Here is a 27,259-nt window from a genome sequence, read left to right as displayed (position 1 = left end):
GGGATGAGGGTATAAAGATAGAACACTATGGCAAAACTGATCCTTAGTTCTAGACAAACTAGAGCACTTAAAAAAAACCCTCCCACTCCAGAAATGTAAGGGAGAGGTGGCTTTCCCTACTACAGAAATCTCCATGGTCTCCTCCTCTGCTGTCTCTTTTTCCATGCCAGCATCTCCCCACCTGCCATGACAGGGCTGCCATGTAAACTTCACAGTGCCTGAAAGCCCTCAGCACAGACTGATCATGGGGGTTAACCCTTCCATCTTCATCCACAAATGGGCAAGAGGTCCTTCTTTACCCTCTCTCTAAGTGTGGCCAAACCCTACTTATGAGCATACACACCCACCCATCCCTGTTCTCTTCACAATTGTCCAGCACTTACACTTTTGCTTGGAAGGAAATCAGAAACCACAGTTTGCTCCAGTGAGTAGAACAAGACAAATGTAATTATAAAAATGCAGTAGCCCCACTACTGCAATTCAGCTGCCCAGCTCTGTTCAGAGCCCTGCTAGTAGCTCAGGCTTTTTTACACAGGTGCCAAAGGTCAGAGGTAAAAGTCTAGCAGTGTAATGAGAGACATCTTTAAAGAGAAACTTCTTTGCTGTTGTCAGAAGGGTGATGAGGTCTGGGAAAACAGAGTAGGTCTGCAAGAGGTAAGGGTGGGAAGCCATGAGGGGGGAAGGAGATGGCAAGAACAGAGGAACAAGGCCAAGTGTGGAACCTAAATGCAGCACATGCATCTTGAGTACCTCTGAAGCTCTTTGGACCCCTTGGTCTTGGCACTGACATCTTTCATTGGTGAGGGAGAGCTGAGAAATGTTGGTGTCCCCAGACCTGGCTGCACTGGATACAAGCTGGTGAAAGTTAATAGCACCTGTCTATAGCTGCTTTTCACTGGCAAGCTCACACCATTTGACACAGGTAAAAATACTCCCCCCACCCCATCTCAGGGTGTGTGACAGAACCCTGAGTTTTTTGGGTGACATTTGCTGTACTTTAAATGTTATAGTGTGTATGTCCAGGAACCTCATAGTGTGAGATAAATAATTTGAAGGAGAAGGGTGAAGCATGTGTGTGTCAGTGTCACATACAGTAAGAAGAGGTACAAGCATGAATGTGGGTCAGTGGAAGTGGGTGTTTGAAGAGAGGCTGAAAAAACATTTTGTGTGTGTGTAAGTGGAGATTGGGGGGTTTGCAGGCAATTACACAACAGTATGAACAAAAATCTCTGGGAGGGAAAAGGGGGACAGCAATGCTGGGAACATGGGATGTAGGAGAGGATGGAGCAGGATTGGCATGTGCAATAGGTGATTTTTGTCTGGGGCAGGAAGGTCAGTGATGGATGATAAAGAAGCAGAAAAAATAAAGGTCTTCCTGACAACAATTTCCCACCTTGGTGAGGAGCCTGGAGATGAAGGCTTCTGCTCTGTGTCAGCTGCTGGACAACAGAACTGGTGCAAAACAGTTTCATTCCTGTAAGAAAAAACAAACCACAGTGGGTCAGTGTTCACTTCACTCAGCAGAAAGCTCAAGGGGGAATGCTATTTTTAGAGCTGTTCCAAGGGGACAGTGACTCCCAGTGATGCTGAAAGAGTAGTCTAATTATTACATGAATATTTTTTGCTTCTAGGTGGAGGAGAGCAGAGAGAAGGGAGCTGACAGTTCTATTCCCTTACCTTACCTGTTCTGCTGCTGATGTCAACCTGTGGAGAACGGGACAAAAGTGCACAAACCAAAAGTTTTCCTTCTTGCAGCATTTGTTTCACAATCCCACACATCTCATGAAAAACAGTGTTGACTGTCTTTAATTCTATTTCTTTTGGGACAGAAACATGTCCTTAAATGTGTTTTCTTGTATATGTTTCCTATATATTGCAGAGTAGTTGATTTTTTTCTTACCAGTGGCTAAATTACCTCAGCAGAGATACCTCCCTAGAGCACAGAAATGGCCTTAGCACATCACTACTGGGCATTACCAGGAATAGTAGTTGAGAACTCACAGGACAAGCACAAGTAGGAGGACTGAGACCATGACAAGAAAAAGAGACCATAGAAGAGAAAAGCAAAAAAATCAACATGAGCAAAACAGAAAAAAAACCCCAAAACTAAAAATGTGTTTATTAGATAAGAAAGACAAAAGATTTCATCCAAAGTTAGAAATCCTAGTGTTACAGAGATTTTAGACACTGGGTTCTCATTTCCACTAGATAGGTTTATTGCAAGAAATCAGTTATGGTATTTGGTGTCTTGAGCTTGATGCCTCGAAAGAGGGACCCCAAAAAAAGAAATCCCTTTTTAAAAAGACAATTATACCTTCATGACCTAAACTCCCCATAGCTCATGTGACAGTCCAGATCAACAGCATTATTGGGGTTTCCTTGCTCTTCATTGGTTTGGTGTTTTCTTACCAAGTGGTTGCCACTTTTTATTCTCCATATCCTCCATATATCAGTTTCAGTAGAGGTTTTGGTCGGGTCTGCAGTCAATGTGTCTTGGTTTGAAAGACAGGTGTCTGCCAAGGAAGGCGGGAGCTTCCCTTGGAATGGAGACTATCACTCCCTTCCCTCCAAATTATTCTTACTTTGAGCATCCGGGGTTTTCAGTCGAAGACACGGGAAAGGTCTGAGAGCAGTTTACCGTGTGTGTGTGTGTGTGTGTGTGTGTGTGTGTGTGTGTGGACAAGGCCCAGGAGCGGCAGCGGCAGTACGGGCCCCTCACGGGCGCACCAGGCCCCGCCAGCCCCTTCCCGCTGCAGTTCCGCTCACGGCCGGCAGGGGCGCTGCTGGCTCGCGCCTGGGCAGGGTGGGCGCGGTGCCCGCTCCCCGCCCGCAGGGGGCGCTGTGGCGCGAGCTCGGCCCCGCCTCCCTCACGCGGTGGTGGCGGATGGCGAAGGTGGGCTGCAGCGGGAATTTCGGGGCAGCGGAATGGCAGGGCAGCAAGGAAGAGGTAGCAGAAGTTCTGTGGCTGTGGCAGGAGCTGAGGGGTGTCCCAGCAGGTAGGTAGTGCGTGGCTACCAAAAAATCCAGAGCAGGGGCAGAGACACTGCAGTGCTGGGCAGCCGCGGCCTGGCTCCCGAACACGGCTAGGAGAGGCTCCCTTGGAGGGAAAAAGGGCTCGGAGTCCTGGGATTTCCCCTGAGGCACCTGAGCAGGGGGTAAAGGGTCCTTTTTTAATGATGTAGGGTGATAATAATGTCTCCCTGCCACAAGCAGAGCTTCACTCGCGGTAGGAGGAGGCAGCAAGAGACGAAGCCTGGCAGTGGTGGTGAATTCTCCCCACAGTGACTGTGGCCTGTTTCCCCTCCAATGCTGACAGGGAGAGAGAGAGACTGGGCAAGTGGTGGGATCATATTTGAGTCTATATTCAAGCAGGCTCACACAAATACTCCAGCTCCTACATCCTATCACACTGCTCATTTACAAACAATCATTTATATTGAAAAAGACCCTTGAGATCATTGACCCAACCATTAACCCAACACAGCCATGCCCACCACTTAACCATGTCCCTTAGCACCACATCTACATGTCTTTTGACTACCTTCAGGGATGGTAACTTCACCACTTCCCTGGGAAGCCTGATCCAATGCCTGACCATCCCTTCAGTGAAGAAATTTTTCCTACTAACCAATCTAAACCTTCCCTGGTGTAACTTTAGGCCATTTCCTCTTGTTTTGTTACTGGAGAAAAGTGACCAACCCCCACCTGGCTACAACCTCCTTTCAGAGAGTTGTAGTGAGTGATAAGGTCTCTCCCCAGCCTCCTTTTCTCCAGTGCTCCCAGTTGCTCCTTGTAAGACTTGTGCTCCAGGGCCTTCAACAACTGCCAAATAGAATCTTTAAAAAAATAGACACCCCACATTTCAGCCATTTCCAATTCAAGCATTTCCCTAAATGAACTACACTGTTCTCTGCTTTTATTCAAACAGCAGATGCACAACTTCAGTTCCTAATTGCACATGAAGAAAGCAAACAAGAGGGAGGGAAAACACAGGGAAAAGGAGGAAGGAACAAGGATGGACGAAAAACTGAGAAACAGAACCTTGTATATAGACGAAATGCCTTGCTAGTTAATTATCATGGTAGAAACACAAAGAAAAGTAAAAGGGAAGCTGGGAAAGCAAGAGTGGTGTGAAGTTTCAGGACTTTAGGCTGCATCTCCTGTGGACATTTTAAGAAAAAAACATCTCCCAGATCCTCATCAGAGTGAGGACACTCTGAGCACTGCAGCTGCAGTCAGCTCTTGACTCCTGCTCTCACGATTTCTTATGTGTGCTCAACACCAGCATTGGGTGTTTCCTGCCCAAACCAGAGTTGTCTTGAACCTCTGAGATCCTAAGATCTCTGGAATAGTTGTGCCCCTTACTCATCACCACCAGATGCTGATCATGCTCACAGGCAGAAATCTGCCTCCAGGCCATTTGGGATCCTTGAGTCCCACTCCAGGGGAGATGACTGTCATGGAGAATCCACCAGGGAGGTGGTGAGGAGCAGATATTTCCTGATGGAGTTAAATATATGAGAGGCAAAGGGTATTCCAAGCCTGTACCAAATGCTCTTCCTGTGACTGGAAGCAGGGAAGGGTATCTTATATTCCTATTAAATCCAATTTTTCAAATGCCCAGGAGAATTTGGACCTCTGGGGCTGTTTGCACTCTTCTTCTACCACTTGCTTCTCTTTCTGTTTTGTGATCCCCAGGCATACACCAAAGGGACTGGGCTCCACCTTGGAGAGCACTCCTGTTCATTTTCCTCTTTCTTTCCATCTCTTGATCCTGCTCATATCTGATATTTTTCAAATCCAAGCCCCCACTTTTGCAGCATAGCACCCAGACAGGAGCAGGGAGAGGGTTAACCTGTGGAAGAAGTTGACCCGTTCCCACCTTAAGAGGTTGTGTGTTAATTGTTATCAGGACAAAGCAGCTCTCATCTGGATGGAAAAGGCAAGTGCCCTAGAGCCTCACTGCCACTTCTAAGCCTCAAGGAAATGCTCCAGGAAAGCAACTGTCTTCCTAATTCAGGTAAGATGTTATTTTTGTTGCTGGGATTCAAGAGGCCCTGCCAGGGTTGCAGTATCCAGTGGCTACCTGGATTTTATCACCCTGTGGTGTTGTCAGCTTGCAAGTTTGAGGTTTGAAGTGAGCCTTGAGATGTTTAGTATCTGTCATAAGTCAGGGTAATACTTTTGATGGTGGTTTGTTGTTTTTTTTCTTTCCCTTTCTATGCTGTCTTTTTGTTGAGTTTTAAAACAAATCTTACTTCATAAGCCAGAAAGGCTACATGACTTGAACATGCGGCCTCTGAGGAGTTGAAACCTAGAAAGCATGAGTCTTGCTTTAGCCTTTGAAAAATAGGGAGAGAGGCAATGTAATGTCACTCACTGCTTTGGAGTGTGGATCTGTAATTTTGTTTCTTTTTAAGTACTTCTGGTGGGTGCAATGGGCAACCAATTAAGAGGGTGGGTTCAGGGCTTGCTTTTTTGCCCATGTTTTTCTCTACATCCTCTACTTCACCTTCCTCAAACCATTGCAGAGACTGAAATTAAGCACACGCTCTCATAGGCTGATTGTAGAGATAATTTCTCCCCATCTACCAGGATACTGTTGAACTGTTCTTTTCCAATGTATTGCTTTAAAAATAAACAAATTATCTCTTGGGCTACATACTGATGACAGCTTGGAAGGTAAAACCAGCAAGAAGAAAAGGTGTTCTGGGTGACTTGGGTGGCACAAAAGAGGAAGGGGCTCAGGGAGAGGAGGAGGAGGCATGCTGGGGTAATTGCTGCCAGCACTATGAGGCCAGTATGTGGAGGAGCAGCAAAGGATAAGGGTAAGCACAGATGCAAAGGGAGGACTGAGAACAGCCTGAGCCTGTCAGTGCCTTGCTCCATCCAGCTGGGATGCATGCTCCGGAGGCAAGGATTTGACAGTCCAGACCTATCTTAAATGCAGAGATAGCTTGGCCAAGAAGTTACCCATGCTGTCAATTGAAACATTAGCCCTCTCTCCTCTGAGAGAAAACAGCTGACTGAATTTTATTCAGTTGTCTTTAACATTGCTCCTGACAAGAGGTGTCATGCAGCCAGCTGCCTGCAGCCTCGATAGGGGTATCTGTGAATGAACTGTCCAGCCACAGCAATTCCTGCTCTGTGATGAACTTTAGAGAGGCTTGTGCCAAACCTCCTGGCTAACACAAGCTGTCTGCTGAACTCAGGAGTTAGCTCTACCTTTCTGGCTTCTCAGAAAGTTGGACAGTGCAGCAAAGGGGCTCCATGACTCATGCTGCCTTGGTCTTTCATTGATGGATCCCAAGGAGATAGGCTTTTTTTCTATTTCTTAAAAACTAGCATTGTAGAGGAAACAACAACTGGGGTCCAAAAATTGAAAGTCTCTGTAGCTTGCACATCACAGGGCCAAATGAAGAAAACTTTCCTAAAATTCCCTTAATCCTGTGTCCTCCCTTTGGACAAGTGCCTGGGGCTTTCTGCTCAGTCAGTGTTGCCCCCTAAACATCAGTGCCCACTAGCTTAGCACTGATCAGAGCTGTCTTGAAATAGAGATGCCCATCTGCTGAGAGCTGTATTATGGTAAACAAACCTATCTTCTTTTTGTTCTCCTGCACCCCCACAAAAGCAAACCCCCAGACAGCATATGGAAAACGGTTGTGTTCCCTGCTCTCCAGCAGTCAGCTTTAATTAAAAATATATCCAGTGTGACCTGTTCCCAAAGATAAAGAGAAGCTCTGTGTTTTTCTGCATGAATGATTTTAGACTACAAGAAATGCCAAAACAAGACAGAATGGAAATTCTTCCCACTATGAGTACACAGAGTGTACTTCTCTCTACCGTGGTGCAACATCCCTGCATCCATCCCACTGCTCTGGTAAGTTCTGTAGGACTGCTGGCATGTTCCATGAGTGAAGACCACTGGGTTACCCCACTGCCCATATCTACCAGCCTCTGGATTCTGATCCTTGAGCCCTACTGGCCTGCATGTCCAGCAGCCTTGCCCTTGGCCTAAGCACACAGCAGCTCTTAGAAATCTGACGATGCTGAATCAAGCAATGCTCTATCAGTAAATAACTAGTCCAACTCATGCAGCCTTTCTGGTTTCTCTTTAAAACTCCATCTTTTGAAGAAAAGCAAGAGACTTTGACCAAAAGTCACTGGTTTTAGTGCTGGATCTCTCAGCTTTCCTGGAGTCTTTTGCCACTTGTCTCTATCTTGCCTTTTTTCAGATAGCTGCCAAGAGAACAGATGGAGTCACAGAAAATCATGGCCTCGTAGGGGAAGAGTAAAGGCAGAAAGAGTCAAAGAAGAACTGAAGTAATCTCAGATGAAGTTTTACTGGCTGTTATCTTTTGTAAGATGAGCACTGGAGAACCACAAACAGGAACAGTTTAACAATGCTAAGTTAATGAAAGGCCAGTTGAAGTCCTCTGACTCTCCCAAAATGTAGCTCAATGCTACTTCTACCTACCAATGGAGCTGTGACAAAACCTAGCTAAGGTTAGCTGCAGATCTTACTTCTTCTATCACCTCCCTCCTGTGATAGATCTATTTTTGACTGCAGTCAACCTGATACTGAGAGTTGAAATGAGATCTCAAAAAGGCACTGTTTCTAAGAGTACTGTCTAACAGCTAGCTGCTTCTCCCCACTTCTTCACTCTTCACTGCAGAATACCACAAAATTTTTTAGCTGTCATCTCAATTGTAGGGCATTAGACTAGTGTTTTGTAGGCAGTTTAGTGCAGGCAGAGTTCATATTGTAAGGAAACATACATGATTAAAAAGAAATTCAAAGTAATTTCTGGAATTTAAGTTCATTAAGTTCCTCTAAATCTATGGCCTTCTCATTCTTATGGGATACTGTTGACAGCAAGAATTTGATAAGATTCAGAGAGGAACTGGACATTTTAAAGATTAACCTATTAAAGTACTTAATGCAGATCCTTCCCAAAGCAAATGTGTAGGACTCAAACTTACCAGCATTAGAAAGCCCATAGCTCTTTTTTATTCTTTCCTCTTGAACATTTGATGTTGGCTATCTCAGAAAAACAGTTATACAAACCAGAATCACAAAAGTGACTGACTGAGAAAACTCTGTGTTAAGGGGCATGGGCCTTAGTAACCAAGATATTGAAGTGCAGCAGTGCAACAAACCCAAAACTATTGTTGCCTGGAAATAGAACAAACCTTCCCAAACAACGTTAGAATGATAATATAAAAGCAAACCTTTACTTGAAAGCCTTCAGGTACACAATATGGCAAAACCTGCACATGGTACAGTAATTCTACCATTTTTATAAGGTTAGTTGATTAGTATACCTATCATATATTGTCCAGTTAAGAGAGTAGTTGGTTAGGTAGTATTTCCTTGGGTACTGCCCCTTTGGAATCGGTCCAGGGGCTTCTTTTCCCCACTTTGTTTTGTCTTTCCAGATTCTGTTTGGAAAACAGAACGTCTTTGTAGTTGGTTCTCTTCTTGGAGTAAGATTACATAGTATTTCAGGAATGTAGTTAGAAGGTTAGCTTATTGTTCCATAATGTAGGGGAAAAGGGTAGTAAAAGTAATAGGAGCTACAGCCATGCATTAGCAATCTACAAAGCTACAAATATATATACAAAGCTAAAAATATAAAAAGCTAAAAATCTTTAGGCATCACTATCGTTTTATTTTACATTCCCAGCAACTACTACAATCCCAACCTGAGTGTCACTGGGATTCAGGGATCAAGCATTTTCATAACTTATTCCAGACTAGTGCCTGTCTAGTTCTGCCTATAACCCTCCACAGGCTTCCATATCTAGTTAACTGCATGACAAAAAAGAAGATGTGTCTTGATGCTGCCTAAATTCCAGAACACAGTCCTGCCTAACAAAAGCAATGATGAAGGAGCCCCACTGTGCAGTGGCAGCACGATGGATAAATGTACAGCACACACAGACATGCCCAGCCTAGCCAGGATGCTCAGTAGCCCCTCTTTCAGTCCACCTGAGTGTCTATCATTCTACAGCTCTTCAGAATTCTCAAAGCTGTTCTTCCTTCTCTCCACCACTGAAAGTCATGCTAGGAGGGAGGAAGAGGGGAGAACTTGCCAGGAGCATCTATTCTCTCTGCTTGCCTGCCAAAAATGAAAAATCAAATAGGTTTTGTAGTCTGGAACTTGGCTTGCTTTGATCGTCTCATGAGTGTTGGAGAAAATGTCTTCTTCCATTATGTTTCTCTATAAATTTGATTATTGAAAGATCATCACTTGTCCTCTAAAACTTACCTAGCACCTGCTTAATCATCATCTCTTTTTTTTTTGATACAAAAATTCATTTTAAGTCATACATCCTTTGCATAGCATTACTATAAATTTCTTTTTTTAGTGCTTGGGGATGGGATGAAGATGGGATTCCCATTGCTAGAGTATTTACAGTTTCTCACTAGAATATGTCGATTTTAGAGATTCTATGACATATCTTGAAAGAAATTGCCCTTGCTAGTATAAAATACCATATGCATACACTGCTGTATGGAAAGTGACAATCCACTGTGACCCTCTGACGCAAATGTGTGTCTCTGAGCTATTGTGGGGTTTTCAGAACAGCACAGCTTGGAAGGATAAGCACAAAGCACCGTGCTGGGGAAATGGAATTTCCTGTGCTGGAGGAAGAGGGACTGAGCCAATGCTGCTGTGAACTGATCTCTTTTTGGTTAACTCATTGGGTGACTACAACTGATGTCAAATGTGCCATTCATTTATCACCATCTGCTTCTAGGGATGGGGAGATTAATGCCATATCCCCTGAACAGTTGGTTTCTCAGCTTATTATTGTCCATATAAGTGGCAGGGATTTCTTCTGTTCATCTTCACTTTTATCTTGAGGAAATTCCTGGGGGAATATGTGGCATGACTGGCAGATGGGTGCATGGATTTCAGAAAGAAATTTGGGTGCTTTTCACCAATTTCAGTACAAAGAACATGACCAGCAGACATGCAGGTGTGTACAGAGGGTGTGAGCATGCAGTGATAGACCCTCTTAAATGTAAGGTGGCAGTGTTGGGCTTGGGGTCAAAGTCAGCAAAGTGTCTGGCAAATGGTGAACATGAATTGTGGCCTCATATTATGGCTCAGCAGGGTCTGTTCCTCTGCCATGGACCTAAACACATGGCAGGCTACTTGACATAAAGATGTCACCTGCCACTGTATTCAATGAAAATTGCTGGTGTTAAGTCCATTTTGTTACCCAGAAACACTTGAAGGAAATCTCATCCATTTGTTAAGTCTACCAGGTGTGGTTGGGATAACTGCCAGGTTTGCTGCATGCTGGAAATGGGCAAGAATAGGAAAAGGAATGGGATGTGCTCAGGAATCAGCTGCAGGGAGAGGGTCCATACTGGCTTCTGGCTCCAGTCTGACTGATATCTCCTTGAGACAGCCAGAAGCAAAGTCTAGGCCCAGGTTTTGGACCCACTTTCAGCATTTCTCATGCTAGCTAGGGCATTACTTTGTGTAATTTTGTGGCTCTTGATGCTTCAGGTATGATGGGATTAAATAACAAGGTGAACTAAGGAGGATCAACTCACTCTCAATTTGTCTGTGAACTAATTCTGTTATAACCAGAGATAGTCTAGATAAGAGAAATTGTCCATAGGAGGACACTTAAGATCAAATATCTACTGTATAAAATAGGATCCTTAAAGTAATTAAATGCATGCACATGCAGTGCCTTCATAAAGATAGCAGCTTGAAGAGATTTGGAAATAGTACTTAAATTGGAGGGAATAAAACATTCCAATTTGGGACATTTGGACAGCCTGGAAAAGCTAGCTAACTCTCTGTGGAGGGGTACTCATATCTCTCCTGTTGCTGTGTTGATATCTCTTACAGAATGACTTGTTGTTGAAATACTCTTTGGGTTTACGGGGGATGCTTCTCATGTTCCCTCTCCTATGTGCCCAGTGGAAGTGATTTGCTCACAAGTTTCTTTTTTTGCTATTCTTTCCTAAGGGACAGTAGGAACTGTCATGAGGGAGATGACTGTACTTGATAATTTTCAGGAAAAAACTTCCTGGGGAGAAGAAAGTTTGTCATTAGCTGCTAGAGGGATTGGGGGCCTGCATCTCCTGAAATATTGTTGAATCACATGTCAATTGGGAGGCCATTCACTCCCTTTAAATTGGCATGGCTGTCTGCTAATTGGAGTGGTGCCTGTAAGCACAAAAAGGAAGAGGCCAAAGTGGCCATGGGAGGAGGAAACACTGTACGTTGGACTATGCAGTCCAATGTGCACCTTCAGCCTCTTCAGATCCTCTGTCAGTGGTGGAAACAGTTGATGACATTTTGTGCTAGACAAGCCACAACATCATTTTCTTTGGCTTGCTAGCAGGCTGAGTAGTGGCACTCAGGAAAAGCAGCTGCTGTATAAAGAGCAGTCTGATATTCTGTGTGTGTGTACATCTGATCATGCGGAGGGGATCCTCTGGTGACACATGCAGCATTCACTGCAGTGAGCAGAGGTTTCATAAGTTGTAGCCAAAACTATACTTCTGATATCACAACTAGGAAGCTGCTAAAAATCCAAAGCATGTGTGAGGGGGAGTTTGTGTAAGTTCCTGAAATAATTTCAGTTAAATAATTACCATAAACAGAAACTGTGTCAAATAATTTCTTAATCGAAAGCTATTTTTCCAAGATAACGTGTGACCTTTTCCAAGACAACATCCCTCACTTCCAACCACTATATCATCATTTTTTAAAGGTTGTATATGTAATGGAATAATTACATGTCAGCAAATGCATGCTGATAGAGATCTTCTGCAGTTTGAAACATCTTTTCATAGCTCTTCTATTTTGTACTATGCAAAGGCCCTTTGTTCAAATAATAGATTTATAACTACATAAAATGGAAATAGCTGGCAAAAGCTCACTTTTAATTACACTGATAAGCAGTCTCCAAATCCCCTCCAGTACTTCATATAATAATTATAGTTTGTCAGCCTCATACCAATGAGTATGTGGTCCTTCTGAAGAGATGCAGAACCAGCACTCTGCCTGAATGGTCTGCTAGCAGAGCAAACACCTTTTTTCTTCTCTCCTATTTTGGGCCAATATGTATGAACACTAAAAAAAAGCAAAAGGCATGTGTTTGTGGAATTGGCAACCCTTTTCATAATTACTGGGACTGTGAGATATAAACGGAATTTAGGTCTCTTCCTCAGTAAGAATAAATTATTTTTACGTTTTGAATGTGTCAGAATTGGACTCAGTAAAAGGATTTTTATTATGACTGAGTATTTGATCTGTTTTTAATCAAGCTTACACTTTTTACTGGCTTCTCACTCATGCTTAACCTCTTAGTACGGGAAGAAAGCCCTGGAATTTTCCAGAAGCTAAAATCAAAGTGTCCCTAGCACAGGAGAATGACACAAAAGTAAATGAAGGAGTGCTGTTCAGTAATGCAGAATCTCATAAACATGCAAATTAGCTCCATCCATAGCTCACCTCTGAGCTCTCTGTGCCCCTTGGCAGCTCTGTCTGCTGCAGACCTGTCCCTGGCTGGCACTGCATGGCCAGATGTGCTGCTGGCACCCCTGCAGCTCTGTGCCCCCACGGGCAGCTCTGTGCTCCACGCTTGATACCAGCACAGCATGACAGTGAATTGCACCAAGAACTAAAGACAAGCTGAAAAGCTCATTCCTACCACGTTGGGCTGATGCACTAAATGTCAGTGGTGATATTATTCTGCACACTCATCAAGGATTTTCAGGATTGTTCTGTGTCCTGCTGCCAAGGGCTGAGCTGCCCCAGCTCTGCTGTTGAGGCTTGACACAAAACTCTGACACAAGGACTGCAGGTGAATGCAGTGAGGAAGATCAGGGCTTGGCTTGCAGAAGGCTTTAGAGCTCTGGTTTGGGGCCTTGGCTCTGGAAAACCAATTACTACCACACCTACAAGTATCTGGGGCTGCTGCATCAAAACTGAAAGGGATTTCCTAATGGGGAAGGACCACAAGGAGAATTAGGAATGCCAAACTGGACATAGGTTGCTTGCTGGCATACCCATGCTAAATGGTGCTGTTCCCTAATGATGGAGAGATGGGTTGCTTCTGCTGTGGTAAAGAGAAGAGCAGAGGAAAAGTACAGGCTCAGTTGCAGAGCTGACTCTAATGCCTTAAGGGACAGATAGCAATAGTCACCACTGCTTCAGAGGAAACTTAATTTGTCCATTTCCCCTCCACACACACCCACATGCTTCCACCAGGGCCTTGACATATGGAAAGCAGGCACTGTTTGAGGCTGGTTGTGGACACAGCAGCTGGCTGACACCAAGAGCAGCTGTATTTGCATAAGTAGTTGCCCTGGAAAGAAAGTACCATTTGGCACCAATGCAAACAGGGAGAGGACACAACTTGAATGCTCAGCACATTACCATCACAGATACTTGGGTTTTAGTTAAGAGGAGATTTCACAGCTTCATAAAATTGTGTCCTTGCTAAAGTTGCAGAAGAACAGATGCAATTAATGAGGTGTTCAGAGATTTGGAAAATGTATGAAAGTTGTTCCCTTTGCCCATCTTAACTGTTCAATAATTCCTGAGATTTATAACTAGTAGGACATTCAATGTTCTGTCAAGTCAATTTATCAAGACAATGACAGTTTAGGTTGGTCTTAGTTGCAGGATTCTGGATTATTTTATACTCTTTCTGGTGCAGCAAAACTGGGAAAAAATTACCACAAAAATGGAGAAGGCATCTCTTCTTAGCCTTGTATACAGTAATTGTTCATCCATGCCCTATCTCAGAACAAGATACCAATGTCAGCTAACACTCATATATAGATATGTTGATATAGATATACATCTGGCCAAAGATATGTACATATACCTGGCCAAAGGAGCAGTGCTTCAATCAGTGATGATTATGGGAACATATACAGCCTGCACCTGCAACCATATGTACAGTTCACCTGGAATTAAGTGGGCTACTGTACTGTACTAATGGATATCTCTGTGGTGCCTTATTCCAGCTGACGTGTTCCTTGTGGGGACTCTTAACTTGCTAAGCATTTCACATACAAAACCATGACTGTTCTCTAATTAATGAAGCTTGGAACTTCACACCATGTGCTGGAACCCTTTGTATTTGGAGGAAAAAAAATACCTCTAAGGTGTGGTTCTGGAAACATAAACGTAAGAGATTTTCCTCTATTGCAAGAGCTGATTTCTGCAGAGATGTTTCAGGTACATTTCATAAACAATTACTAGAATTCAGAATGAGAAGCTGTGGGATTGATTATGCTTCTGCTCCTGAAACAAAATGGCTGATGGAGACTTTTTGAACTTTGCAGTACTTACAGCTGGGCAATTTCCTCTAACAACTGAGATTTAACAAGTTTGCTCCAGTACTCTGGTGCCAGCAGGGCTGTAGCATAAGCTGACACCATGAGGCTCAGCATAAGCTGGCAGTGCTATTTGTGCTTTCACACTTCAGCTGTGAAGCTACATCAGTGATGGTTCCAGACCCTGCATGCTGAGATGTGATGGTGTTTCCCATCTTGAGAAAAGGCAACAGCAGTGGCGTATCTGCATCTGTGGTCTCAGAGCTGTTGAACTCTTGGTTCTTGTGGTGAACACATTCTGCCTAGACACTAGTTTAGCCATGGAACCTGTGTGATGGGGGAAATTCCAGTTTTGGCAGCAGCTGTGTGGTACAAAAAGTATGTGGTGCCTGAAAGATACCACAGCTGTACAAAAGAGACAGTGAAGCTTCTCGCATGAAAAAGAACCTCATCAAAATAAGTTTTTAATAAAAAATAAACTTCTTGGCCACCTGGGAACACATTGGGTCATGTTCAACTGCAGTTGACCCCCAGGACCAGGACCTTTTCCAATGGGCAGCTTTCCAGGCACTCTTCCTCTGGCTTGTAGCACTGCAGAAGGTTGCTGTTACTCAAGGAGAGGACCCAGCAAGGAGTTTGCCTTGTTGAACCTCACACCATTGGTCTTGGCCCATTGATCCAGCCTGTCCAGATCCCTCTACAGAGCCCTCCTACCCTCCAGCAGATCAATACTCCCACCCAACTTGGGGTCATCTGGCTTTATACCTTCAAGCAAAACAATTGAATTTTCTGACCCTTTTAGGCTTGTTGAAGACCACCATTTTTTTTCCCCCAAAGTAATTTGCCAGAATAACTGGAATACATAAGACATTTCAGACCCTGTTCCTATGTCCTCATAACTAGGTACTTTAATTCCTTTATGTCTAGGAACAACCACTGCCATAACAATTTTATTCTAGTGTCTCTACACTAATACAGTACTAAGGCAGTGAAGATCATATTGCTACTTTTGATCCAGCACAGACAAGGCTCAGTGAAAGAGTACGTTGTGATGTTCTAGCAGAATGTTATTTTGGAACCTGCAAGATCTTAGAATAGCAATATTTTTCCTTGCCAAAGTTATGCTCTTGAAATAAATTAAGTAGAAGGCTCTGTCTCGTTAGGTCTTATGATAGCAGGACATGGATTCTATTCCCATGCTCACTTCCAAACAGTGACCCACTCTCAGCTGGACACAGAATTTCCCATCTTGTTGAACAGGTTGCATTACAGATTGGAGTCTTGTGGTTAGGCTGCACTTGAATGGACCACACTCTTTTAGCATTTATTGAGATCTCATGGTTATTATTGTCACAGGACAGCTCAAGTCTCTTTGCAAAGCAGGGCTGAATTGTATAAAAGGTATCAGTAGAGAAAAAAATAGGGCTTTTTTTCTGCATCAGCCATGGGGTGTATCTGTTGGTCATGACTCCACTGCATGTTTCAGGTACCATTGTTAAGGTGCTGGCTGGAGAAGTTGGCTTTTCACAGGATAAGAGATTCTAGCAAAGGTTAACCATATTAGAAGTTACCCCATAAATAAAATGTAAGGAGAACATATATGTACTGAGAGATTTCCCCATTAGCAAAAACCTTGTAAGGATTCCAGAGGATTGAAAATTTTCCCATGACTCACAGCGAGACCTTAATGTCCAGTCCAAGGTACAGAATCTAAGGGAGGAGTTTGGAGGCCTCTATGGAATTCTTACTCTTTTCAGAGGAAACATGTAATAACTGCTGTCAATATGCCAGCCAAAGAAGGGTAAATAAAGCTTGCAGTGTCTTTGACCACCTACTTGCTTGTGTAGGCATCGATTCTACATCTAATCATCCTTTGTCCTTTAAGTTTTTCCACGGCAGAACGGGTTTGATTGAAACGGAATGTACCCTGGCTGGCTATACACAATCCTTTAACATCACACTCCTGAATGCCAAACCTTGGCCTTACTAAACTTCTAGCACCTCTGTGCAGTGAGAAGGACAGTGAATGCCCCAGAACTGTGATGAGGCACCATATGGATACTGTTTCCAAACTTTTTAATCTTTCCCAGCACATACAAAAGAAGCAGCTGTCCAAGAGCAGGGGTTGAAAGGGAATCTGATTGTTATTCATCTGGGATCTCCTCCAGCTCCCACTAAAACAGTATTTCCACTGAGTTTGTATATAATCTGATTTCAAGTCTCATGCAGTGAATCCTAGCCAATTCAGCTCTTAAGGGTTGTCCTGACTCAAATGCTAACTATTTGCATCCAAATGAAGGCTCTTCTTACTTATGAACAGATCTTATTCTTCTGTCTGTAGCATGAGAAATGTATTTATTGCCATTGCAAGTGGGAGAATCAATAGTCAACATGGCTTCTCACACAGCAACCTCTCGTAGCAATGCCTATGTTGTACTCCCTGTCTTCAATCTTTTTGCATTTGTAACTAAACACTTTCAAATGAGAATATTTTACTATGGGTGGCAGAATCGACAGCCTGATCTTAAGAGCCCCTAATGATTTTATCCTGAATATTTCTAGAGCATGGGTTTAGAGAGAGATTATGTGAGAAAGGCATACAGTTCTGAAAAATCCATGGCTCACATATAATCCACACTACATTATATTTATCTCCAGATGATAGAATACTGAGTTGAAGGGACCCACTAGGATCATCGAGTCCAACTCTTAAGTAAATGGCCCATATGGGGGTTGAGCCCATAACCTTGGTGTCACTAACACCATGCTCCAACCAACTGAGCCAATCTCATCCAGTACAAGCCACAAAAGGACTGAAACAACAGCAAGAGAGGTGTCAACTGTCCCACTTAATCTCTCTTCAATCTGTGTGCTAGTATTTGTCCTACCTGACTTACTGTGTCCCACTAAGCTGATGATGAGTGCAGGCACAGTTGGCAGTAGCAGGTGGTGGTGACTACCTCACTTTCAGGAAAAAAAAAAGTGCTTGCCCCACTTCCTCACTGAGATCAGTGAACATCTTGTGGGTGGCAGGAACATTATTTAGGAGTGTCTGGAAAGACCTTTTATTCTTGGGCTGAAGACACTTTGAAAGAGGGAAGTGATGGTGGATGCAGGAACACAGCCCCGTGCTCCTGTGGTGCATCCCTTTGGGTGAGAGGTGATGATGATTTGCTGAGGCACTCCATGGAAGCTTGAGCCACCACAGCCTGTGCTGTACTTGTTTTCTGAGGTAAACAGGAAATCTCAGACCACAGCGATGTCAACTCTGAACTTCTCAGCAGGGCTAAATTCCATTTGAAAGGAAAAGAGCACTAGGAATGATCTCTGTGTTTAGTTATCTCATATCTTGTCTTACATCATCCTCTCAGGAGTGTGCAGAATGCCAAAAGGACACTTCTCATTGTTGTATAAATGACCTGCATAACAGGCTTTTCCAATTGTTGATATGGCATGTGGAAGACTGAGCGAGTTGTGTTTCTCTTTTGCCTAATTCTGAGTGACTGGAGAGGAAAACCTTTGCTCTGAATCAGTGGGAACTTGAACCTATGCCTCTCTCCCTTCCCAAATGAGCTCTAAATCCAAAAAACTTAACTGCAAAAACTGCTAAGCTGGATGTGAATTTAAGCCTCCACATCTTTTTCTTAGTATTCTCACTGGCAAATTGTACCATTGCATTTGGAGTGTCATACATCTCTACAGCTCTAATAATCAAAACATTAAAAATACTAAAAATAATATCAGTCTTTGTCAGAGACAAGAAAAATGCTCTCTCTGCTTTTGTTTTCCTTGGCCTTTCTCTTACAAGCCTTGCCTCTTTTCAGGCTCCATCTTCCACCTGTTGGGAAAGGAAGTTGTTTTGTCACCCATATTTGTTGCTTTGAGCTGCTGGAAAAACAGGAATTACGTGTAAGCAATTTAAAACTGCCCTCCTGAGAGTTCTCTCACCAAACAGTGTTTGTAAGTCAAACTGCTCCACCTAAACTGCCTCAAAGAGAAAATGGAGTTGTTAAGCACAGTATGTGATTCTCTCCATCTGAGGCTCTCAAGTTCCACATCTCATTGCTGGCTTTGGGACAACACTAGGAATGTTCCAGTACATCTGTCTGATTCAGCCCCTACTCTAACTTCTGAAGTTGTGGCACCTTATATTGTGTCTGAATTAAAATATCTTAAAATTATGTATAGAAATTGGCTTCAAAAGCTGTCTTAGAAACTGTCTTCCTTTGTTACAAAGCACAGTCCCACTCATTTTTTTGCTCCACAGAGTGCTGTCAAACGTGTCCAGCCATCCAGCACTCACTGCAGGGACAATGTTCATCCTTCAAAGGCAGCATTCTGAAAGCCCTCTGCAAACCCCACGGGGAGACACCTCATGCTACCCCCTGCAAGGGGAATGAGCAACCCTCATCTCTGCACACAGGAGGATGCTGAAGTGAAACCAGGCAATGAAATTTATCCACTGCCACGTGGCAAGCCTGGCTGTAGCATGAAGTTCCTACCTTTCTAACAGCTCAGTCCTGGTTTCTAAGCAATAACCCAAGCTTCCTCTCTATTCAGCAACTTAAACTACTGGAAAGGATTAAGTAGGCACTTAACACCATATTGAACAGGAGCCAAAAGAATTCATTTCACAGGAAAGAAAGAAACCAGCACAAAGAATTAAACAAGTCAGGGGGTGAAAAAGCTGTGTGCTGATTAAAAGACAGAAACAACCTACACTTAACTGCTAAAGCTTGCTAGTTGTCAAATCTGGCCCTCCCATGCTCCTTCCTCTGCCCTGATTTGTGATACTTTTCAGACCAAAAAGACTCTTTAAATAAGGAAGAAACTTCCCACAGAACAGAGTGCAAGTCACTTCTACCCAATAGATCCCCTAAAGGTCTCCCTAAAGTTACTTTACTGGGTAGTCAGCACAGGGAACAGAACTGGGCACCTCTCTGTGACAAGAACGACATCTGAGTCCTGGTGCTGTACTACATAACCTAAACTGTGGCTCAAGCAGAGTATGTCTGTCTCAAAAGCATTATGCTGTGTTTGTGTGGATCAGGCGTTATTCTTGCTCTGACAGTGCTGCAGATGCTATGTAACCTGCCAGTGGGACAGCAAATGAGCTCACATAACCATTGAAAAGCCTTGAACCTGAGCAGCATAAACCTGGGCTTACAGGATGAGCAAAGCAAGCCATTCATTGCAAGTAGCAAGGGCAACACAAAATGAACTGGAATGAGATGGCTCACCTCACTAATAGACCACAAGAACAGGAATGAAGCTGACCTGTGCTGCTCACTTGTCACTAACAGCCAGCTTCACTGACTTTTAACCAGTCTCCTGCTTTCCAGAAGACAACACAGAACCTCAATAACACACTGAGAACCTCCAGTGATTCCTCAGCACACAGAGCAAGAAATACCTTTCTGTTGGAATCACCCCTAAAGCTCATGGAAGTCTTGCAGCAGCACAAGGCTAATCTTGTAGCTTGAGAGTAGAGAAGTGGAGGCCCTAATGTCTTCTTATGGAGAAAAACCCTTTTCCTGATTGAGATAAAAGAGGATCCCCTTTGAGAATGTGTAGGTGTCATTACGATTATTTTTTCCAGTTTCCAGGTTTACTTAAACCAAACGTTCTCCATCTATTCTACTATACTGCAAAAAAAAAGCAGATGGCACATATGCTCAAAGAAAACCAGAGATAAAGGGTTTGTCCAGAACTTGAGTCTATTTCATGGTATCATAAAAAATGTTACCTTTCCCAAGGCACACATTAACATGCTTTGAGTCCTCACACCTTGCCTGCTTCCATTCAGGCAGAAAATATCTCAAGTGCAGCATAAGTAATATATTTAATTTGGGTTGATGTGATGAAATGATCAAACTGAAAAGTTGCAGCATACCCTAACAGGCAACATCAAATCTCTTTTACTAACTGACCCTCCCTAAAAGCTACTGCAAGCAAAGGGAAAAATAAAATGGAGAGCCAGCAAAATGGAAATTTCAGCCAGCCAACAAGAACAAATACCAACAAATTTCCACATAAACATTTGAGACATTTTCTCCTTGTAAAACAACCCACACAAACAAAATACAGCCCTCAAATAATGAAGTTTATGCTCTTCTGTGCTTGATCCCAACACATATTCCTTTATGTGGAACTCACAGTGTGAGGAAGGAACATGAAAACTACAGGCTGTACCATGTGCATAGAATGGAAAGCAGCTTTTTTCCCACCTTCCATGTTGTTATAGCATTTTGCCTTGTCTTTGGTTTTAGGTTCAAGGAATTTGCTAGGTTTTGCAGATGGGAATTCTTCTGCTGAGCCTGCCAGTAGGATTTGCTATAACTGCGCCTGCTCACATGGAATCACTATGAGTTTTCACCCCATTGCAACTTATGTCACCCATGCTGAACACCACCACATCAGGGCTGTGCAGACTCCCTCCTCCTGCAGACTAATCTTGCTGCTTGGCATCAATGGGGGAGCTTTCAGAGTTGAGGAGTACTGGCACACTTGAATACTCTGCTAATCCTCTTTCAAAAGGCATTGTTGCTATTCTTGGAATAATGAGTAGGAAGTTTCCTTGCTCTGTTAAGGGGTCCAATTAGAGGCAAAATTGCTGAGTTGCTTTCTGACAGCTTGCTCCAAAGATGCCATGACCCATTATCACTTCTGGGTGAAGCAAAAGAAGTCAAAGTATTCAGGGTATTGTCTAAATGACAATTCATTAAGCAACAACTAGTCAAAAAATGCTAGAATCCAAACAGCCTCTTGACAAGAAGTGCTTGTTTGGCTCAGAAGGAACACTAAAAGACTTTTAAATGTTGTATTTTTTTTAATGACCTTCCAATGAACAATCTAGGAACAAAAACCAGTTTGCTGATTCTAAAGCATAGCATTTTATTGAAAGATACATGTTCTCATGAGACTTTATCATACATTGAAAATGTGGGGGTGGTTTCTTAGCCAGCTTCAGAGCCCATAAATATTCTCAAATGTTGCCAGAAGGAGATTACAAAAACTTATGCTTGCGCTCAGTAGAAAGGGATTCTGAATTCTAACTTCTCTTCTTGGAGACTAGCCACTAGATGCTATTATTCCAGTAGCACAGTCCCATCATCACGGTCTGAGTGCAGTGTTTTCTCCTTCATTTAGCAGCATGATCCAGCTTGGCTTAGGGTGGCTGAACCTCACCTGACAAATGAAGTCTACTTTCCTGTAAAAGGGCGTTAGTACAGTTCAGAACTGTATGTGGAGACACTTACCTTCTCTCCCACACTCATCCTATGCCATAGATATGGGAAAGATATTGGAAAACTATTCACTGATCCAGGGTGTAACACGGTCTTCCTCATGCACTAGTGGTGACCATGGATACAAATGTGACTGCATTTGTATTGAGGAGGGGGAGGTGTTAGAAACCTGATTGCTGGAGAACATGTGAAAGAGATAAAAATTAATGCCTGGGTGCTAAACTTGAGTGTCTTGAGTCTTCAGACAGTGTGAGTGACATGGCTGGTCAAAGAAAGCATTGAATCTACCTTTTCCTCTGTGGCACTACCAACATATTTCATAAAATTAAGGTAGAGCAGCTGTTTGGGATAAGAAATATAGGCAACTTTTAAAATACTCCCAGTAATCCCCTAAGTGCTTTATGAGGGAGTAGTGGGGAGAGAAAAATAGAGGGAGTGCCACTGAATGCCTACCCATCTCTTAGGTGGGATCTGGCAGCCAGTATGCTGCAGAGCCGTATGAGGAGGAGCTTTGAGCCAGGAATATCTGAACACTTTCTCTTGCAAAATATACTGGAAGATTATTTAAGGATTTAATTCATTCTGGGAAGATCTAACTGCTCTTTTTGCATGAGTGTTAATGAAAACTGAGCACCTGAAATGTCCTGATGACTTTGGAAGACTGAGCATTTTAAAGTCATTCAGAGCAGATGGGAACACTGCTGTTCAGATTCCAAATCTGAGATGTGCTGCTCCACTGTGAGCCCCTGAGAAGACAGTTTCTTTGCCTTTGAACATAACTCTCTTTGCAAATAAATGCTCAGATCAGTAAGCCATTTTGGATAGGAACTAAGAGATGCCCTGCTTGACTGTACATTGCAGGTAAGCTAAAGATACCACACATGACTGCAGCAAATCCTCAGAAACCAATGTTCCTTGAAAGATGTCTGGTTTCCTTAAAATTATTTCACTGTCCTAAAGCAAGTGTACAGGCTGGATTTTGCCTGCTTCCACAAGAGTATGCCATTCTACTGCTTTTAGACCTCCATTATCTTCTCTGTGATTCTTCATCACTTTGCAATAGCCTTTGTGCACTTCTGACTATGTTGTTGCAGCTGACTGGATTAGAAAAAGGGAAATTACTCTTTCATTTGTGTTTGATAGCTTTGTTTCCTTTCATGAGTGGAAACTGAAGCCTGAGGAGCCTTTATAGAAGAAAAAAATGTGGAAACAGACACAGATTGAGGCTCAGCTAGTTCAAGACTGGCACTTTGAAATGTTTTAGGGATAAGACTGGGAATTACTTGTGTTGTATCCTTGCCATGTTCAAAGGCATGCTTCTCTCCTTTGGAAAGAACTGGAGTAAGATCCTTGTGTTTAGAATGACAAAATTCACAGCAAGGTCCTATTCAAAGTGAGTCAGTCCAAAGCAGAAAGACTGTGTCAAGTTTTTACTGCAATTGTTAGACCTCCTTCATCAAGTTGGAAAGGTCTGTTTAGCTATACACAGTAGGCCCACAGGTGAAGAAACTTCCTTGGCTGTTATAAATGAGTTATTCTGGGCATGCAGCTGGATTAAAGACTTCCAACAAAAACTGAAGGTGATGCTGCAACAAGTGGTACCTGCCTTCTGAGGCACCACTGCACCTGTGCCACGGCATGGTGCTGTAAGGCTCAGTGCCCCCAGCAGGATGGAATGCTGAAGCTACTTGAGCTCCTGGTAAGATTAAATGGATTTTTGTTGTTGTTATTGTTGTTCCATGCTTGTGTGTCTAAACATGGAGTCTTCTGTCAAACTCCACTTGGTTAACAAAAATCACCAGGGCACCAATAACAGCCTGGTCTCAGTTCACCAGCCCAACACCTGTACAACAGATTTTGTGGAATAAATGGCAATTCTGATTGCAGGGAACTGCTGCCTTCTATCCCAGAGACAGCTGTGTCTCAGTGGCAAATAATGGTCAGTCTGAGTGCTCAGAAAGAAAAAGGATTCTGTAAATGGAAATTCATATTCTTCTGTGTGGGAAAAAAAAGTACTATGTCCCTGAGGGCAGGAGGGGAATTCCAGTCTACAGCATTATTTGATGGAACTGTTTCCAATTACATATGCTCTGAACTCCTTAATTCACAAACTCTTTTTTCTAACGGGAACAGTGCTTCTGAAAAACCTTGTTAAGGCGGGGTATAGAGGGAGAGGATTTCTTAACTGCTTCAGTGCAAGCTAGGAATGCTGAGAATCACCCTGATAAAGTTCACACAACTATTGGAAAAACATGGAAATTTAATTGCATTAGTGTGTAAGAGCCCTGTAAAGTGCAAACCAAAGTTTCTAGCAGACCACAGATCTGGGATCATAGAGAAAGAGAAGTAGAATCCATTGGAATGGTCATGGGCACCTTGAGAGCATGCTTGGAGTAGGTGGTGTTGCCTGGTTGTATCAAAGGGATGCTCTGGGGATGACCTATAGGGCTGGGGACTGTTGAGGGCCATGAAGAAAGGAAATGCGTGCCTGATTTTCCTTAGGAATATTAAATAGCAAAGAGACTAAGAGTGAATTGAACTTTCACACCTGTGTACAGCTCCATATTACACCGATTCTGGAAGTCTAACAGTGGCTAGCTAGAATGGATAAGATATTAGAAGTTGGAAGGATATTCTTTGATGTTCTTCACTCAACAGTTCAGTGTCATAGCCTGAAATTTTCTGTCATGATCCTTAAAATGGGAAAGACAATTATTTGTGACCTTTCCTATCACTCTCTTCTCCATAATCCACAGCTTAAACCTCTGAAGGTATGTCTGCAACTAGACTGACTCCACTTTTAGAAGCCAAAACCCAGCTGAGGCCAGGAGGTGCCAATGAGCGTTAGGAGGTGGGTTAGCAAGCTGAGAAGGAGTAATGGTGTTTTGAATCTTTGTGGGGTTGGTTTTTTTTTCTTTTATATACTACTCAGTATTTCATAATCACTATGTAGATATGAAAGATGCAGACCGTCTAAGTCCAACTCAACAGGCTGATCTTTTCATGTGCAAAGTGCCCTGAACAAAATTCTGTGAATGCCTAGGAATAGACAGGTTCCTTAACTGTGGGCTGCTGAGGTGTTATGGTTGGGGAGGGATTGCTTTGGTTGTGCATATGTAAGTCTGTGCCCTTCTTCCATTTGTTTTCTGGGAGAGTCCAAACCCAAAGCATTTGCTGCATTCTTTATCAGTCTTCCTCAGCTTATCTGTGTTTTTTAATCCTCACTCTCTCCTGTGGACAGCTTGGCTTGCTTTCCAGGGTCATTGAGTTTGAGCTATCACACTTTATTTTTACAGTAATTAAGACTTGTGTAATATTCTTGCTTTCTTTTGCTCTCTTTCTTTGCATTTTCTAGTTCTGTCTTCTCTTCTTTTGCTCTTTTGCTGGAGGCTCCAAGTTTGTTGGAAAGGGTTTTTCTGCCTGCAGTGCACACAGAATAAAAGTGCTGTGGATTTTTGCCACTAGACATCTACAGCACAGCTGCTTTTGTCTGCAAGGAACTAGAGCCAGTGACTTTTTTACAGCTGGTACCGAGAGCTCCAAGTGTCAGGGTGAAATTAGGAGATGCCAGCATTTCTTTCACCTTCCTCAGCCTTTCTCTTGCTTCTAATGGTTCAGAAAGACTGTAGTAGCCTCTGCTTCTCAAAAAGATCAAGGGAATGACACATTTACTGTTTGACCTCAGATGAAATTCCTCTGTCTTTCTAGATATGTGATAGTTTTGACCAATAGGAGATTCATAGGAAGAAAAACCTCCAGGGAGCAAAACAAAAAAAAGGAAACAGTGTGATGGAAGTACCAGAGGTGGATGGGGAGTGTTAAAATGGGGTTTGGGCATCTCAATTCTGCCTTGGCAACTAATAAAGTTAGGGCTTTTACATCAATCCAAGGAGTACTCAAATGAAAGGTAAGATGAAGAATTGTTAATAATGGAAGGAAATTGAGAATATGTCAAGAAGAAAGAAAATTAAATTGTACAATCTTACCAAACTGAAATTCAATTGCATCTGGAGGTTGGTCCTCAAAGACAAATCCAGAAGCTCCTCCACTAATATGCTCCATTTGAAATTCCATAAGCTGTGAGGTAATTGTGAACCTCTGGGACCAAGCAATACTCACACATTTGAGAATGGGAAACTCACCACCTCACCTGTAGCTCTCCTCAAAACGACAATGCTGGATCTGAGAATGGACTGCTCAACATGCCAAGAAGTAAGCCTGTCTTATGCAGGAACAGAAACTTTGGATGACTACGTGTCATGGTGAACAATGTGCTGCAGCTTTGTGCCTCCTGGATGGCATGTGCCTCTGAAATGTTGCAGTTGATAGCATTAGCTACGGCCCCATCTCCTTCTTCCAGCTGTTTGTTGTTTTGCTTTGCTTTGTTTAATTAGGCCAGCCTTCTGAAGGACAGGGCCCTGCAGAGTGATTATGGTGTTCAACTTCCTTCATAAAAACCACTGTTGTCAGGCACCATTGGGGCTGGGGTGATTACCAGATCCTTTACATACATCACTCTCCTGAAACTAATTTTTCTTAACAAGTTCTTGTATCAGTGTTCTCTTTATTATCTCTCTCTGGGAAGGCTTTCTGTCTGTCTCAAGACCCTCAGTCTGTTAAAGGAGGAGGCTAAACAGAGGCAACTGATTAAGCATGCATGTATTACAACAGACTAACTGTTGCTGTTCTGTGTCCCTCTAAATAATTGGCAGGGAAATGCAAGGTATAATAAAGTGTTTTGCTTTTTGCTTCTTTAGCATTTATAAAGGATGCCTTCATATGACACTGTCTCTCTAATTTCATATCTCCTTTCCTCTCACAGTTTTTATTCAAATTCACCTTCTTCTTCTTTTGTGTCAGATCCTTATTGAAACAAACCTGGGGATCTTGTTCTCAGCAGTGTCAGGGAAGTAGGGAAAGAGGGATAAAGGCAGGGTAACTTACGTTCCATTTTGTGAGGGTCTTGGTGATGATGAGTTTCTTTGAGTTTTTTTTTTTATTTAAATACTGGAGTGTTGAAGGAAAGAAGTGTGTTGACATTCCTATTTGTGATTCTCCAGTATCCTTGACTGAATTCAACAAAAAGGAGGAAATAGGGTAACAAAGGCTTCATACTTATCATGTTTAGAAAATAAAAATCTGTTTGGGCTAAAAGTTAAAACACAAGTTAAAAGGAAAAAAAAAATTATCCGTGCATCTTTGTCTCACTTGTGCTAGAACCAGGATGGGCATGAACCTTGAAACACGCAGCAGTGCACCGAAATCTGCTGTGGCATCGGGACACATGGCACGTCCATTACTACAGCTAATTGTTCTCACACAGACAATAGCCTTTTCTGGTACAGTGCTACCCTTCTTCCTGTTTGCTTATTCAAGATCTGTTTTTCAGTTAGCAATGCAGCCTGTACTTCTACCAAGGCTGGAATAACTTTTGCTATTAACTGCTCAATCCAGCTACTAAAAGTTTAATTAAATCTGAATCTGTTGCCTGCAGGTCCACTAGAACATCAAGGGCCCCTGCTCTCTCCTCACTTCTGCCTGTTCATGGCTGTGGACTTCCACTGGATTGGCTTCATTCATTGCCTTCCATGGTTACTCTCCATTTGTGCCAAGGTATCAGAACAGGAATGTCATACTAAGCATCTGGAAGACACTGGAAACAGACAAAATATATCAGTAATTTTCT

At 42.9% G+C, this 27,259-nt stretch overlaps 1 protein-coding gene across 1 annotated transcript in view; it reads right to left on the bottom strand.

The window, feature by feature from the left end:
- Nucleotides 1-27,259, bottom strand: part of IQSEC3 (IQ motif and Sec7 domain ArfGEF 3) — a 93,246-nt gene that overhangs the window by 49,523 nt on the left and 16,464 nt on the right. The window contains exon 2 of the mRNA XM_041484478.1: nt 1,394-1,474. Within this exon, the coding sequence (XP_041340412.1) occupies nt 1,394-1,474 (81 nt within the window). The remainder of the gene's footprint in view (nt 1-1,393; nt 1,475-27,259) is intronic.

This window comes from Pyrgilauda ruficollis, unplaced genomic scaffold, assembly GCF_017590135.1.
Source record: "Pyrgilauda ruficollis isolate IOZ18807 unplaced genomic scaffold, ASM1759013v1 scaffold66, whole genome shotgun sequence".
In the NCBI taxonomy this organism is placed as follows: Eukaryota; Metazoa; Chordata; class Aves; order Passeriformes; family Passeridae; genus Pyrgilauda; species Pyrgilauda ruficollis.
This window is presented reverse-complemented; position numbering and strand designations above follow the sequence as displayed.